We start from the raw sequence: 17,033 nt of genomic DNA, 5'->3' as shown, positions 1-17,033 counted from the left end.
TGCTGCACATGCATATCTCCATTTTATGGTCAGTAACTTTGGTCAGTATGGTTAGTAACTTTTTAAAGAAAAGTTTTAACACAAATCTAGCTTTGTGTGCATTCTTCCATACTTTTACTTTCTTAATGTGTACTTCTTCCCAAGATCTCAATAGCATAAGATGTGAAGGACTTGTGACAAACATTTGACAAGCACTTAAAAGTGTAAGTACCATTTCTGACCACTCAAAAAGTGTTCAGAAACAGAGGAAACAACTATGATGTTCAGACCGTACTTGAAAATTGCTTCATGAAGGAGACAAAACTACTAACCCTTCAATATACAATTTCTACAGTATCAACAAAGCCAAAGAAGCCACCAGCTTGGAAGTGCCCTGCTGAAACAGCTGTCAGATAGACTGAGCTGCCAGAGGAACCCAGCTCCATCCAGGAAACACAGACAATGAGGCCAAGGACAGGGAAATTGACTTTTTTTGTGTATCACATGGTGAATTAAGTCTACTTAGCCCAATACGTTTGCCTCCTATTTGTTCCTTTATTAATCATAGTATTTCTCTGATGGGCAAATAAATAGTCTCTGGGCATTAAAAAAAAAAAAGGAAAAAAAAAGATTTCAATAATGAAGTTGAATTCAATAGAGAAGTTGAAATCTTGATGTCAAGTCAGCCTTATGTTCATACTTAAAAGATATTGATGTGAAGGCAATGGCTTGGGATGCTGGACTGAAAGACAGTAGATTTTGGCATTAGTGCAGATTCATAAATAAGTGCTGCTTACTATCAGCTAGCTTTAGCTATTAATGTGAACGTAATAACCGTTTTATCTTCAAAACAACTCTGAAGATTAGAAAACGTGTGGCTGAAGTGGTCGTGCCTGTCTCATTTAACAGCTGAATAAGCAGCAGGTCTGGAAGACATTCTGGAGGTGGCATTGCCTATTCATGTCCAAGGAAAGAGTCAGTGTTGGTTAACCATATTCATGAAGAGAGGTGCCCAGAACACTCTCCCAAACTTCCTGCCTGTGATACGGATGCTTCAAATGACCTAATCTATTTTTCCAACTCATTCAAGAACCCAGGCAGATTTCTAGCAGGAACATCTCACATATGATGCTTTACTGCTCAGGAGGACAGCACAGCTCCCTGATCTCAAGTCACCCGAGGACAACTTCTAGCCAAGAAAGCAAGCATCTGTTACAAAGACCTTAAAGAATGGGTAATTAGGTAATGATATTGCCTAGACTCAGCCACAAGCCTGTAGTTTATGACCAGTTGAAGAGCAGATAGTCCTTCCACTTCTGCTTGCTTCTGGTAAGATGTTCCAGCTCACACCCTTCAGTGTGTACCTTTGTAACGGCTGCTAAGGAATCATTCTTTATAATTGTTTTGTTCTCTCTGGGAACACAGAAGCCAAGGAAATTGCCTAAGAAATAAGGAGGAGGTGAAAGCACAGGCTGCTGTCCCCGCTGCGTCAAGCAAGGCATGCAGGATTCTCGTAGATGACACATTGCCCTCAGTAATCAGAGCGCCCAGCTTCCTGCACGTGGCTTTAGGCAGTAATCAGGCAGTAACGTTAGGCAAAGCTTCTGGCAAAAATCTCTAGGCAGTATCTTTAGGCAGATAAAGGTCAAAAGATGGTCAAAGATCTTGTGAAAATAGTATGAGAACACAAGTCAGTTCCAAACTTAAGTGAGACTGAAGTCTTTTACAGAGCACAAGTAACTCAGGAATTCTCGGAGAAGTAGCCTTGGATGGTACTTCAGCACTGAGGGGTTTGTGAAGATCTAGAGCATGGGGAGATCTTCCTTCAGGACATTACAGTACTCCGGTGTTAGAGCTCTCTTTGGAAAACAGGCAGTAGGAAGCTGCAGGTCTGACAAACCTGCAGCCCACATTGGCCCACATTGCTGCCAGGTACTAAGGTCTTGGTCAGCAATCAGAGGGAGAAACAGAAAAAGATGTCAGATTTCTTATCAGAACAACAGGCTTTCCTGGCTGTTTCCAGGCTGTCCTGGAATATATTGTTTGCATTCCATGTCTAAATAATTTGGACTTGCATTTGTGAACTCTGTCCAGTGATTAAGTAGTTCTAATACATGGAACATACCTGATTCTGCAGGTTGACGTTACACTTATATTAAAATTTCTGCAAGTCTTTGTGTCATGTAAGGCTAACTTTCCAAGTAACTGGTAAAGCACAGCCTGATTTCACAAAGGTTTCATAAAGACATCGTAAATAACTAATGCCCATTTATGGAAATAGTTTAATAATCTTTTACATGAACAAAAAGACAAAATAAATGTACTTAATGCATAGTGCTCTGGCAACTGGAATCACTACCTCACATCCAGTAAAATAAATGATTATACACATTTATGTCCCATGCCAATAAATTCCCATATCTGCTATTAAAAACTACTTTTAGCTAGATGTCTCAGAAGCATGATCCTGCTTCTAGATGGTTACTGCCTAAAGCACCATTATAAGAAACATCTGCTAAAGCAGCATTCCTGCCTGTCCTCTCTAAAGCTCCTTTATTTTGCTGGGCAGTGTACAGAATCAGGCCTCTCACCTCAAAATCTGAATACTCCTCAGTTACTTTAATATCCATGCCAGATTAATGTATTTTACACCAATTCAAAGTTATTCTATTTAGAAATAAGTGAATCGCAGCATTACATTTGGTGAAGACCTACTTGTGTAGGAGGCCTGGCTGCGGAGATATCTGAATAGGATTTATCCCAGGTTTTCATTTAACACCGTCACTGCTCCATGCACATTTTAAAAATTCCAGGAAAGCAGAGCCTAAACTATATAGTGCATAAACAGAGCTTGGAGAATGATTTTTTTTTTCCTCTAATATATCAGAAAGCATTAAAAGTTTAACTAACCTTTTCCTTAAAGTAGGAATGCTGTTTTACTTCTTCCCTCTACCCCTTTCAGAACTTGCATGAAAAAATGTGGCAATCACATAGGAAGGGGACACGTTAATAAATCAAGGAAAACTACATTTACACGTAGAAAATAGATTTCTCAATTTCAGCATTAAAGAAAGCAACCACGCCAAATGCAAAATGTTTTAATTAATAGGGCTACTTAAGCAACTTCCCAGTGAGTAAACTATACCAAAAGTAAAGAACAAAAAATCGAGCTTAAACGCAACCTTTAGCAATACCTTACATCTGATGTTCACTTTTAAACATAAAATGCCTCAGAACTAATAGCAGCAATTTGAACCCATGATGTGAGCAACTTCAGTCAAAGTACGTCACTCAGCTTCTTTGGTATTTGGCTAACTCCCAGGTACATAGCTGTTTTGGCATTTTTATACATCAGATAATGAAAGCAGTGTGTAGTGTTTTAAATCCCAGAGGTTGCCTGCATCTGTGAGACCTACAGTTAGCAAACTGCTACACTGCAATAAGCCTTACAAGAATTAAGTACTAAAAAACAAATGACCAGGAATCACAAACTTTCAAACTATTATCTAGCACGTGCTAGCATATTAAGCGGTAATTCTTAGGAATTATAGATTCTTTGTAATTAACAGCACTCCCAGAGAAACTGATTATAAATCAGCAAATTTTAAAAATCAGCAAGTAAACAAAACTGAAGGTTAACACAGGGCACACGTTCACTTCATTTACTAATTGTGCTATGTTTGTTCATTATGCTTTTTTTCTCTAGCAACATATTGCCCTAATATTAATATTAAATAAACATAATTCTAGTTAAAAAAGACATTTTGAATACAGCAGTACAAGTAATCAAGTAAATGTTGCACTGCAGTTTGTTGTGGATCACTGCTAGGGAAGACTGTCAGTGAAATTCATCATACCACATCTATTTCTCGGGAAAAACAATATTTGAATGCTAAATAAATAAAATCCCTGTAATTCAGTTCATGACCAATGTTATGATAATAGTTCTGATAAAGTAAGGCACGTGCTTTTCAAGTAGTTTGCAATTGATTTGACATTTTTGTCCAAATCTAAATAAAATGCCGTCAAGGCCAAACTAGACAGGTTTCTAGGTCTCAAAAAAACTCTCTGGACTTATTTCCATGCCTCCATAAACTCTTGCATGAACAATCACAGCAGGAATCATTATGGAATGGTTTAAAGAATACTGCAATAAGAAATCAGTTAATGATGTAAACTTAAACATAGTTCTTTACTGACAGAGTGTTTGAGTTTGGTATATTAAGCATCAGTCATAGCTAACTAGTTATTACTAATCGAACGTAAGTGCAAAGATATCGTAATGTAAACTTCTGGGTCTCAGTGATCAGCTCCAGTAAAACCTATTGCTGTGGCCAATTCCCTCTCTTCCAACATCCTTTCCTCTCAGGTTGTTGGTAATTCAAACAGAAAACCTCCAAAGCAACAAAAGAACCATTCTAAATGTGTTGCTTTTGCGTTTGCGGGTCAATTATTATTCTTTCATTGCAAGAAAGATCAAACAGGTGCACAACTGATTGCTTCTACATCATTACTTTGTACCCAGGTATGCCAGACACATTCTAGTTACAAATAAGCACATAAAAATTAGTCAACTGAAAGTTAATACACTTGCATTACCTACAGATTCAAAATTTGACAAGTTTCCATAGCGTACTCTCATTTTTGCTTACAGTCAATTCAAACATGTTTTTAAAAATAGGGGAGAGTATTTTTTATGATTGACTGGTCTTTGCTGCTTGGGTAAACCCCACAGCGATTAGCAGTGTTTTCTAAAAGCTCCTATTTACTCTTCTGGAGCATTACCTAAGAAAAATGACCATCTTGGAAACATTTAAATACATTTTCATATCCAACTGTTCTTCCTCTTCTTACTGTAAAACTATTCGTAAAAGTAATAGGCACTAGTTTTGAGCAGAAAAACAGCTGGATTTAATCATCGTGTGATTTATCTGTTACTCAATCTTGTGAAACTGCCATCTGCTTCACCTACATGTTCGCCTTTGACAACTAAATACAATCCCTCCGTTTGGAAATAATTACGATGCATCACTATATTACGCAGATGGGACAGAAAGCAGCAAACCCTTCGAAGTTACAAAAGCATTACGAATCTTTATTTGGTGTGCAGTTTCTGATGTGGTAAATTCAGGCTCTGAGCTGTCTCAAGCCCAAAGTAAGCTTTTCTGTGTTCAGAAATTGTGACTGCTGAAAAGGGAGGGGGAGCTTCAGTTACGATGCTAAAAGCAGGCTGATAAATTACTGCAATTGTACACAGTATTGATTACGAATGCCTAAACAGTCATGTTGGATTATATAAGTAAGAAAGGTAACTTTTAGCTAAATATGTGGACTTAAATGCAAATAGGCAAGATTGCCAAGACAAGTTGTTTGAAATGAGAACTCATTCACTGAGTGTCATGACTTCCCGGACAATATATAAGTTTCGGGTTATGTATAACGAACTATTTGGTCTTAACAATTAATCAAAATAAAATTAACCTAAGAAATGCTTGTGCATCACTTAGCTTTTAGAGGACAGACACAAAACACAAATTTATCATTTTAAAACCAGACAATTTCTGTCTCCAGCCACAATTTATTCCTGTCTGCTTTTTTACACAGCTGAATTCTTTCTGTGGCTAGAAGGACAAAATACTTCCACATTAATGAGCTAATCAGCTTAATTGCATAAACTTGCCTTTGTGTGTGTGTTTTTTTTTTTTTTTTTTTTTTTTTTAATCTCAAGTTGAATCTCCAGAAGAAATAGTTACGCAATCACCATTACAGGATTCTGTTATTTTTTCTCATAAAAGGAGAAATGTAAAGTTTTTTTTTACTTACATGTTCTTTTTCTGGAGATTCATTTACAACGACTTACATAAGAGAGCATTAAATATAATGAACTTCTGAATACATTAATGCCTGCAAGGCTTTCCTACACATAGCTGAATGCTACAGTACAGCCAAGCAAACAGTTGATACTCGAGCACATGCTGAAACACAGGCCAGGCTCTGAAGAGGTACAACTGAGCACAATCTCTTTACTGGTTTGTTTTATGCCTGCTGACAATATAATGTGATTTCAGCAATTTAACAGAATTCTAATGAATGCTAATTAACAAGGACCTGTCTCAATGATTTAGGGTCAATACAGTGGGTACCAAAAGGCATGGAAATGAGAGAAGCTGACTGAACGATTCAGCTCGCTTTTATCACCACCACCACCTGCAATAAATGACCAGGCTTAGACTGATTTTGATCTGTTTCAAAACATATTTACGCATATGATGCTCATGTGTAAAGTCAGACTTCTCTGGAAAAACCAAACCAGTTCCCCAGTCAGATTTAATCTTCAGCAGCATTAATGAGCAGAGTCCATCAAATGCCTCTATTTCAATTCAAGAGAGAAATTTCAATTAGCAAGTAAGGGAATGAATTACCATAGAAATATTACTGTGTATTCTTAAGTTTAAGGCTATTTCACTGAATGGGTAGATTTTATAGTAAAATATGATGTAGCATCAAGTAAACTTTTTATAGTGAGAGGCTACATATGAAGCCACCTATTTTATTAATCTTCAATTTTGCTTATAAGATGACAAATTTTACTCAGTTTTGAGAAACTGAAACCTGTCAAAAGTTTCTTGATTGAGAAATTTCTGCATTTTTATTATCAACAAATTGAACTCTCTATTTTCCAAATAAATAAGCTCATGTGAAACTGCAGTACCACATATAATTGTGCAATTCTCTAAGAACTTAAAGGCAGAATTTTGACAGCGATTTGTTGAACTTGATAGCCTGTTATCATCATTTTTATTAGGAAACAAGCATCTAAAATCACTGGTACTTTAGGGGGGGGGGGGGGAATCAACCATAGGCATTTACATTTACTTAAATGGGCACCAGAAAAAAAAAATAGAGACAAGATAAAGATGTGTTTTCCTAGTTTTTCTTCAGATTTAGAATATTTAATTAGGTTGATGCAGTATTTCTTCTATGCACTGATTGTTCCTCAGGTTTGTCACTGCTGAGCTATATCTCGGAGCCTGCCATCACACTGATGTTCTGATACTTTCCATCTCCAGAAATAGGAAGTCTCATCTCACAATGCCCTATCACGCCAGCTCCATATTTCCAGTGAAAATGGAACACCCATGCTTTTAAAACTGACTAGTGCTGTATCTGCTAGAGACATCTTATCATACAAGGAACATTTTTTTCACAACTTCTTTCCAGTTTTCTTTGTCACGTGTCTGTTTTTGAGAAGTTAAACTCACAGATGCTCTCTGTAGTAACTTGGTCTTTCCTGTCATATGCTGAAGATCACAACGCTGTGACTTACCTTTGAACCTGACTGCTTTGCTTGATGTGGAATGCAACTGAATCTCTCTTCTCACCCTTAGACATGACAAATACATCGGCTTCTCACTGCAAGTACAATGACATCATGCATAGTAAATACACTTCCAGAAGACTCTTTTCCTGTCGTTTTTTCTCCACTTAGCAGCTGCATGACTATCCTTCATTCATTTTTTTTTTTTCCCATTATATCTGGTTGCCTGTGAACCACTGCAGATCTCTCTAGGCCTTTAGTGCCGAAGACATACAACATCACCTTCTAAAATACTTGTATCCTGTGCTTAAAAGACAGCACATTACACAAATATGTTTGAAATCATCCAGCACCTAGTTGCATCCTTAAGCCTCCAGCTGCAAGCACTCAGTGAGCTGGAGCACACGCTTCTCCAGTTCACCACCCAGAGCAGCCACAGTGCTTGCCTCAGGACAACTTGAGAATGGTAACACACAGCACTGGTGTTTCTCCAAACACTGATTCAGGTTTGGTTAAACCTTTTGATTTCCCTAAGGGAACTGCACTTGTATGAGTATGCATGTGTTTTCTGGGGGTATGGTATTTCTTTTGTTTTCTTTGCTAAGTGATTGTGATTGTAGTAACGCCATTTCTTTAAGCATCTAATGTAAAACTGAAAACAAAGCTGAGGTAGATACAATTACTGCTTACACCACCTTAACTGTCTTTGCATTAATTTACAAATTAACTTCCCAACAAAAGTCTAATGTTCAAAGAAATAAATAACAAAATACAGCTAACATTTCCACAAAGACATCTACAACTGCATTTACAAGACAGCAGGGATTCATACAAATGTTTTGGTTACACACAATTTAAAAAAATGTTTTGCAAAAGCCCAATTCACTTCTGATTACTGCAGCCTACAGACAACTTCCTCATAAACAAGAAAGAAAGAAAAGCAGTAATTGTAACAGCCGTCCAGCTCAGAGCTCCAACAGAAGACACATCCTCTGTTCCCACCTTCTTTTTTCAACCACACTCACGCTACACCAGCATTCAGGTAGTAGCAATATGTTCCTTGAACAAGGCATCAGTTCACTCATTCTTCAGTTACACAGAAGAATCTCTAAGCAAATGAACCCAGATTACAATTAGAAAGCCAAGCTATTTAAGCCATGTAGCTGGTTTTACTTTTTTGTGTGTTTGCTTCCAATTTCAAAGGATACTTTGTTTAAATAATTCGGTACATCTAAATACATTATTCAAAATGAAGCTTAAGTATGACAGGTATACGTTGGCTAAGATAAAGTTCAGTCCTCAAGAAAGCTATCAACAATCACTGAGACAATTTTGTAACAGAAACACACAAAGGATTTAGAAAGCACGGATGGCTCTCATAATTTGCTGTGAAAGGTTCCAAGTTAGGCACCATAATAGTAAACCCTTTCCCCATGTTCAAAGTGCAAGGTCTACAGTCGGGGTACAATTATACACTGTTAGATGTAACTATTATTACTTTGACGAATACACCATGGAAGGCCTGAAGACAAGCTTGGAAGATAATTTCTTAAGCTTTGATTAATCTTTCCATGCTAATACAAGAGAAAGCAGAAAATAGTTTCCTGAAGACCTGGGCAACTGCATCCCATATTATTAAACAGATAACAAAGTTGTCCACAGGGTGAGGAACTCACCAGAATCACAGGACTAGATGAGGGAGGAAGGAAGGATCAGATTCTGTATCTGATGTGTCTGAAGAAGGAGACAATAAAGGTACTCACAGGTAAAAACCATAGCAATTCTGAACAGCGCAGGAATTTTCCAGATTCCAACATTACAGGGCACAATATCCAAGACATGGCCAATAAAAAAAAAGGGCAGCACAGACTGGAGGGAATGATTAAAACTTAAAAATATTCCAAGGGATGAGGTAAAGTTTAGAGATGGTTCTGGATGTGCAGGTCAGAGAAGCGAAACAGGCCAAAGATGCCAAAATTACAGCTTTGAATGACAACACTTATGGTTATACTCTGTTCTTTCCAGTTACAATGGCTTGGAATGGGGAACAGACAAAGGAAACAATAACAATTTTGAAATATCATAGCCTGATTACATGAAATTAATGTCTTCACTACAGCTTAAATACTTTGTCTTTTACTGCAACATTTTCTGTATTCAAGGAATATTGGCCTACCAGTGGACAAATGAAAAGATACTTCTTTACCCTTAAAATTTCTCTCTCCCAAGAAGAACTTCAGTTAATGCTCCTAATGATGGCTTGAGTAAGACAGCATCTAACTTTTCCTTATACTGAAATTGTTCATGATTAGATTGTAAATTGCTCAGGATGGGGATCTATTAATAGTCATATCCTTTTACAAATGAACACGCTAAGACAAGTATTGTTAGGCAACAGGGATGCTACGAGAGAAAAAAAACATTCTCCCGTAGAATGAGCTGTGAAGACATTTCTTCAGGGTGTTTTTGCCCAAATGTACCATTGAATTAAAAGCTAATTACTTCATGATAAATGATCCGAAGACAAATAAATAGTAAGGTGGTGGAGTATGCTGTTGATGCTAAGTTACTGAGGGCAGAAAAAATAAATCTAGCTGAGCAAATCTGCAGCCTCATAAATGCATATGCAGGTCAAATTTATGGTAAATAACCAGAAAGTACACTGGGGAAAAAAAAACAAAACTCTATCTTTGATTTGTAAAACTATCTGTCAGCTGTAGATGTTAACACTCAGAAATGATATCCTGTCATCTGTATAGTTAATGCCATGAAAACAATGTTCAATGTTTGTTCAACAGAACAACACTCAACAATCTGCTTTCTTTCTTCGTTAACAAAACAAACAAACAAGACTACAGGCATTTTAAAGAAAAAAATCAATAATGACACAAAAACCATTATTTTGGCTCAGCATAAATCCATCTGCTCGTGTCTTGAGTACTGTGCGTGACTCCTTGTTTCCTCATCAGCAAAAGCCTATGCTAGTGTTCACAAAGTACAGAATAAAGAGAGGAACTGTACCATGTGAAAATATCAGATAGACTAGAACTCCTCTGCTTGGAAAACACAAGACTCACAAGCCTGGGGAAAGATATAAAATCACAAACTGAAGAAAAAAGATGACTTGATAGGAACTGTGATCGATTAAGACAGATAGCAAACACGAAAACCATTTCACACAACGCAGTCGAGTTGTACAGAGTAAGGACCTCCTTCCTGCAGTACACGGCAGATGCCACAAGCCAACGTGGACTTAAAAGTAAACGAATACATAACTGGTTGTGCAAATTCATGGAATAAAAATGCACTGAGGACTGTGTTAAATATAAGACACCACTTCTGATTCAGAAAGCGCTAATGCCACAGTGGGTTGCATATGGGGTATTAAGGGGTCATATGATGTCCTATCTTTGTACTCTTCCTTTGTACGCTTTCCAATGCCCACTGTTATAGTTGCTTATATTCATGGATGATGTTTATATGAAGATTACAGTATCTGTGAAATACGAAGTGTTTCAGGAATGCATTTATTTATAGCTGAATCTAAAAAGTGAAGGAGCTGTGCAAAATAGCAAGATTCATCTCAGCCCTGAAAACATTCACGTGTACACTTGATCGCAGGCTAACTAATGTCAGTAGCATGTGAGTTAAAGTCAATGCAGGATTATTAGCCCAGAAGGAAATTCACATGCTCTCTTTTGAAAACTTGTAACCGAGGAATCTGTGCCATCATAGCGGCTGTAAGCGTGGCAAGACAGGACAGAATTCCTTTTGCTCTTTTTGGGGGAAAGCGCGTAGGAGGTGTTTCTGACAGAGGGAGGCCTGTGACGGCACTGAAGTTCCGCCGATTTGCTTTGCCTTCTGAAGCACAAACCGCTGCTTATTTCCAACTTCTTACGTACAGAAGCGACTCTGTTCGTCACCGCGCATTGCAGGCGCTGTCAAAGCGATCACGCTGGACGGCTTCTGCTCATCGTCAGCCCTCAGGCCCGGGCCCTGCTGCTTCCTCTTCCCCCCGCGGGCTGAACGAGCCCTGCGGGCTGGCAACCAGGACTGCGAGAAGCGCAGCGAGCCCCGCTCCTCCTGCTCCCTTCCCGAGCGCTGAACGAGCCGGGACGGCCCCGGGGAGCACCAGCACCGGGACCGGCTGCTCCCTGCACGCCGCCTTCCCTTCGGGGGGTGCCTCGGGGAGCCCCCAAACTCCTCTCAGGGTGCGTGGGACCTGCCTCGGGCTCCCTCACAGCCTCCCGGAGCCGCTCTCGGGCTCCTCCGCTCCAGGGCGGCCGCCCCAGGGCCTCGCCCACCCCCGTCCCCCGCCCCCCGTCCCCCGCCCCCGCCGGGCTCCGCCAGCGGCCGCTGCCGTCGGTGAGCGCTGGGAGGCGGCCGCGAGCCCCTCCCGCTGGATCCGTTTCGGGGCAGAGCGAGCGGGCGAGCGGGGCTCGTTACCTTTTCTCTCCTTCCCCGCCGCTCCCCCACCATGCTCCGGCCGCCGCCGCCGCTGCCCGCGGAGGAGACGCCGCGGCTGAGGGCGGCGCGGCCGGGCCGCCGATAGCGCGACCCGCGCCCTGCCCCGACCACCATGAGGGACGAGAGGGAAGCCCCCGCCGCTGGTCCCGGTCCCGGTGCCGGTCCCGGTGCCGGTCCTGGCGCCGTCCGAGCCCCGCAGCGCTGCCAGCAGCCGGACGGCGGCGCGGAGAGCCTGCGGAACGGCTACGTGAGGAGCTGCGCGACCCCCCTGCGGCAGGACCCCCCGAGGAGCTTCCTCTCGCTGCTGCTGCTCCCCTCCTCCTCCTCCTCCTCCTCCTCCTCCTCCTCCTGCTGCTGCCGCCGGGCGCTGCTCAGCCTGGCCGCCCTGGCCGCCCTCGTCCTCTCGCTGCTGGCTCTGCCGGGCCGGGGCAGCGGCGGGGGGCAGCAGGACGGGGGCGGCTGGAGGAGCCCCCGGGCGCTGCACGCCTTGCTGAGCCTCTCCCGCTGCCTCAGCCCGCTCTTCAGCATCGCCTGCGCCTTCTTCTTCCTCACCTGCCACCTGGCCCGCGGCGGTGCGCCCCGCTGGTGGCTGCTGGCGCTTCCCGTGTGCTGCTACTCGGGGGACTTGGTGGCGCTGCAGTGGCTGCCGCCCCCCGCGGGGCGCCAGGAGGAGCCCCGGGCCCCCGGCGAGCCGCAGATGCTGGCGGGCCGGCTGCTGACGGTGCTGAGCTCGGTGGCGGCGCTGACCCTGCTGCAGAGCTCCCTGCAGCTCCGCCGCCGCCTCCTCGTCTTGCTCTTCTCCAGCCTGGTGTGGCTGGCGTCGCTCGGCAGCCTCCCCTCGCTGCCCCCGGCCCTCCGCCCGCTGCTGGCCGGCTGTGTGGGGGCGGTGGGCTGCCTGCTCGCCCTTTGCTGCGGTGTCCCGGCGGCCCGGAGCCGGGCACAACAGCAGCAGCAGCATCGCCAGCACCCGCGGCTCCCCAGCGGGGAGGAGAAAGTGCCTGTGATCAGACCCAGGAGGAGATCGAGCTGCGTGTCCCTCGGGGAGAGCCCGGTCAGCTACTACGGCAGCAGCAAGATGTTTCGGAGGCCCTCGCTGCCGTGCATTTCCCGGGAGCAGGTAGGTTTCCTCCGAAACCGCAGGGAGAAACTTTCCGAGGGGTGAGCGCCGCCCGCTCTGCCCGGCCTCTCAGTGGGTGCTCGCTGCTGTCAGGCGCCCGCTGAAGAAATGGAGGAAAATAGTGGTTCCTCAGCGGGGCTTCGTTTCTCAACTTGGGTTTCTGCACGGCCGCTGTGACCCTCCCTTTTGGTCTGTATGGGAGCTAAATCCTACCAATGCGTTTGCAGTAGCATACAGGGCTCGCTCGCTTTCCATGCGATCTTAAATATTAAAGCGTAGCCCCTTTTCCTTAAACAAACAAACACCTTCAGCTATCAGCTACCTTGTCTCTTTTCCAAAGCCCAGCTCCTCCACTTCTGGCAGACTTCACTAGAGAAAGAAACCACAGCTTGCTAGCTGCTCGGCACTTCACTTTCTTCCCTGCTTTCTGTCGACAAAAAGGTGCTAAAGAAAAACACAAAATCAGGTTTTGAGGGATATTTTGTACCGATGTTTAGCGGTGTTTGAGTGGCATGCGCCCTTCTGCCTTGCAGATTTCTCTCTCTGCCTCTTAGCCATCTCTTCCTCGCTCCAAGTAACTTAACATTAGGTTGGGGTTGATTGGATTTAAGCAACTACTTTTTTTTTTTTTTTTTTTTTTTTTTTTTTTTTTTAAACTGAAGAGAGAGCTGTTCAGTAGAGCCTGGAAAGATGCCTGCAACGTTCAGTTTTCTTGAATGGAACTCTGTTGGTTTCTCCCTCCTGGAAAACTTGTCAATGAGTCTTGTTTTTTCGCAGCGCGAAGCCCCGTGTGGGGCCGGGTTTGTTTATGTTCGGCACATTGCACGTGAAATGCAGGACTCCGAGCAGTGTGCCGGAGGGAGAACCAGCCCCGGATGGACGGGGGATGAGGGCACAGCTCGGGAGCCAGCAGCTCCTGCAAGGGGTGGTTGCCGCGCAGCCCCCCATCTCTCCTTGTCGTGGCTGAAATTCAGGAAACTTGCTAAATGCAAGTTTCTAACCCCCCTTTATCGTGCGTGCCAGACTTGTGATCGACTGTGAAATAGGTCGGAGGAAACACGAGGTGAATCTGAGCGAGCAGGGTGGTTTTCGAGCATGTCGTGCTCCGCGTTTATGTCCCAGAGTAAGACAGCAGCAGTCGCTCTTTGCAGGAAAGGTTGAAATGCAAGTGTGCCGCAGCACGCTTCGGAAGTAATTCAATCAGTAAGTTTTTAAATTGTCCAGTGCAGACTGCGAAACGAACGATAAACATTGTAATAGCAATTAAGATACGTAGGGAGTATTGTGTTGTAACTTACTTTCTCTGCCCTGATCCCTTCTAGATAGCAAACGCTCTCTTTTTGTGTCATATAGTTTAAAAAAAAATAAACTCAGAAAATGCAATAACAGCTTTCATTAACCTCTCTAGATGATAAAAGATATTTGTTCTCATCCAACTTACTAAATGCTTCCTTTGATATGTAGCTCACTTCCTAAAAAAGTGTGTGTATATTTCAAGTTGAGGCATTTATTATTCTTTAAGTAACATCATAAATGTCAACCAGAACTAAATACATGGAATTTATTGGCAGTACTTAAATCATACGTGTTCATAATAAAATGCAACTGTTTGGTAGAGTTCCAGAATTTGATATCTTCATTATCACCAGAGGTGAACAGAAACAACAAAGAGATCTAAAGTTCTTTATTTTACTAATAGTCTATTACACTTTACAATAAATATTTGTGCTTTGTTAGCCATGGTTTAAATTGGATTCACGGGTATATGTTCTATGCAGTATTTTATGAGTGGTTTTTATAAGGATAATACAGGCTAAATCCTCTGATCTCCTGTCTGACTTGGAGAGAGATCAGACATTGCAGAGCTGATAAAACGTCAACTGTTTGGGCTGGGGGTGGTGGCATGGGGTATAGCCTGTGACATTATTTGAATAAACACTGTAAGGTCTTTACATTGCTTCCTTGAAACAGAAGAAAAATACACACTTAATGCTCCTCAGAGAGTGTTTGTTTTGTGAACTTTCTTGAAAGATTCATTGCATGTTTTGCAGATGTTTATACAACGTTGCAAAGCTTCTTTTTCAATATTAATATTTTAAGATAGTGAGCTTAATGAGCATTGTTTGGAAGATCAGTGCAGTACAAGGAATGTGTGGCAAGTCAACCATGCCAAGCATACTTTGGTGAATGACAGCTGAGTAACTATTGTGATGATATTTGATGTATTTTATCCAATTATTCATGCACATTGAACCCCTGCAAGCAGGGACACACGAGAACAAAAAAGGCAGATGTAGATTTTAGTTACCCTGGGGAAAAAGAGAGAATGCTACCATTGACCTTAAGTTTCCACTTACTTGTTGATTTGAAATTATGGCTGACTCTTGTCTAGTTAAAACTATGAGAAAATAATTGTATTGGGTTGACTGTTTTTTTCTTTTTTTTCTTTTTTTTTTTTTTTCCCCCACAAATAAGCTGAAGCTAACAATTGTCAGGGGGGAGCAGGAGTGGTCAGCAGCTCCACGTATGTGAACCCAGCAGCGTGCACATGCTTGGAAGCAGGTGGAGCTGTCACTGTTTTCCAGGATAGAGGTGGGAAGAGGCCCTGTGAGCATGATGCTGCAAGTGCTTTCTAAACTGAGCAGCGTGTTTGTCATATTCAGAGTATTGCTCTCTGTACTTGAACAGCTATGGCTACTATAACACTGAAAGGTTGTTAAAACGTGTTCTTACTTTTTATAGGAATGTCCATGCTTACTTAGCCACCAAAACCTACGAATTCATGGTGCATATGTTTTTTTCTGCAGTATGTGTGGCTAGTGATGTTGGTTGGTGAGTGGGGGAGAAGTCTTGAGTGGATTCTATCTTTAAAATTTCATACGAGTATACTTAAATGCCATTACCAAATATATAAATAGAAATACACATAGAACAGAAGAAAGCAATATGACTGAAATTAAGGCTAGAAATCATGCAAGTGCAGTGTCTTTTCTGACCTCTACTATATTAACAAGAAAAGTTCATGGAAATTCATATAATTTTAGCAGTACACAGGCTTTTTGAATCCTTACTTCAGTATTCTTCGACCTAGGGAAGAATTGCTTATTAGCAGTATGATTGCTATACAATATTTTGCATAGAAAATGTTTTGATTACATGTATTAATCAAATGCTAATGTCAGCTGTACCTGCTGGTATCAAAGGGATTATCTTCATTGGCTGATGAATACTTACCACTCCGTTGCTTAATTTTATTTATTTATTTTTTTTCCTGAAAGACAAATCAGGATTGGAAATCTCAAAGGTGTTTGTCAGATCTTTCTACATAATATTCGTCTTGAAAAATCCTGTAGTAAAGCATTATTTTTCTTTAACAAGCTGGTGAACGTGTATATGAGAGGGAATAACTATATTTAGGTTTTCTAAAATGTCCATTTTTTCTTGCAAAAGAATAGGCCTTCCTAATTATGCATAAGAGACGTGTGTCCAAAGCAGCCTGCAACTAGAGCTGACTTTTTTTCCCCCCTAACTCTCTGAGTAGGTTCAAACAAATAAAGAGGCTGAGATACTTCCTTGATAAAGACATTCATGTTGCATCCTTAATTAAGGAGGAGTTGTCTTGTAATTAGGCTGCTGAATTGACCACCACCTCCTGCCAGTTTCAATTTGTGGCTATCTTGTATATTTTATGCCTTATCTTAGGAAGGTAAGGACTTAATTTTAAGAATCTAAAGTGTTTATGTAACTTGAAATTAATGCAGTAACTTGAAATTAATGCTCCTTTATGTAGACAATTCGTGTCTATTTCTTATTCTTATATTATATTTTGTCCCTAAGTACTGAGGCTATTAGCTTCCTAGTGGAGAAGCTATCCGTTGGTATGTATTTTACACTGTCTTAAAGTTATTAAATTCTGATACCGCTTGCAGCCTTAGAAACCTGAACATTTTATTATTGGTTACACCCAATAATATGAATATAATATGAAATGGAGCTTTTTTTCATCGTACACAATTAGCCCTTTGCAACGTTCAGTAGTGGCTGCAGTGACCTCTGCCTAAAGTGCACCTGCCTGTGAGGATTTGTTTCTGTTGTTACCAGAATCTTTGTATCTTTGGGGTTTTTATCATCTGTTTTACGTGAAAAATCAAC

The 17,033-nt window shown here is 41.7% G+C and overlaps 1 protein-coding gene across 1 annotated transcript in view; it reads left to right on the top strand.

The window, feature by feature from the left end:
- The first annotated feature begins 11,876 nt into the window (after nt 1-11,876).
- PDE3B (phosphodiesterase 3B) overlaps nt 11,877-17,033 on the top strand; it is an 86,135-nt gene continuing 80,978 nt past the window's right edge. The window contains exon 1 of the mRNA XM_032188564.1: nt 11,877-12,881. Within this exon, the coding sequence (XP_032044455.1) occupies nt 11,877-12,881 (1,005 nt within the window). The remainder of the gene's footprint in view (nt 12,882-17,033) is intronic.

Source organism: Aythya fuligula, chromosome 5 (assembly GCF_009819795.1).
Source record: "Aythya fuligula isolate bAytFul2 chromosome 5, bAytFul2.pri, whole genome shotgun sequence".
NCBI classification, from domain to species: Eukaryota; Metazoa; Chordata; class Aves; order Anseriformes; family Anatidae; genus Aythya; species Aythya fuligula.
This window is presented reverse-complemented; position numbering and strand designations above follow the sequence as displayed.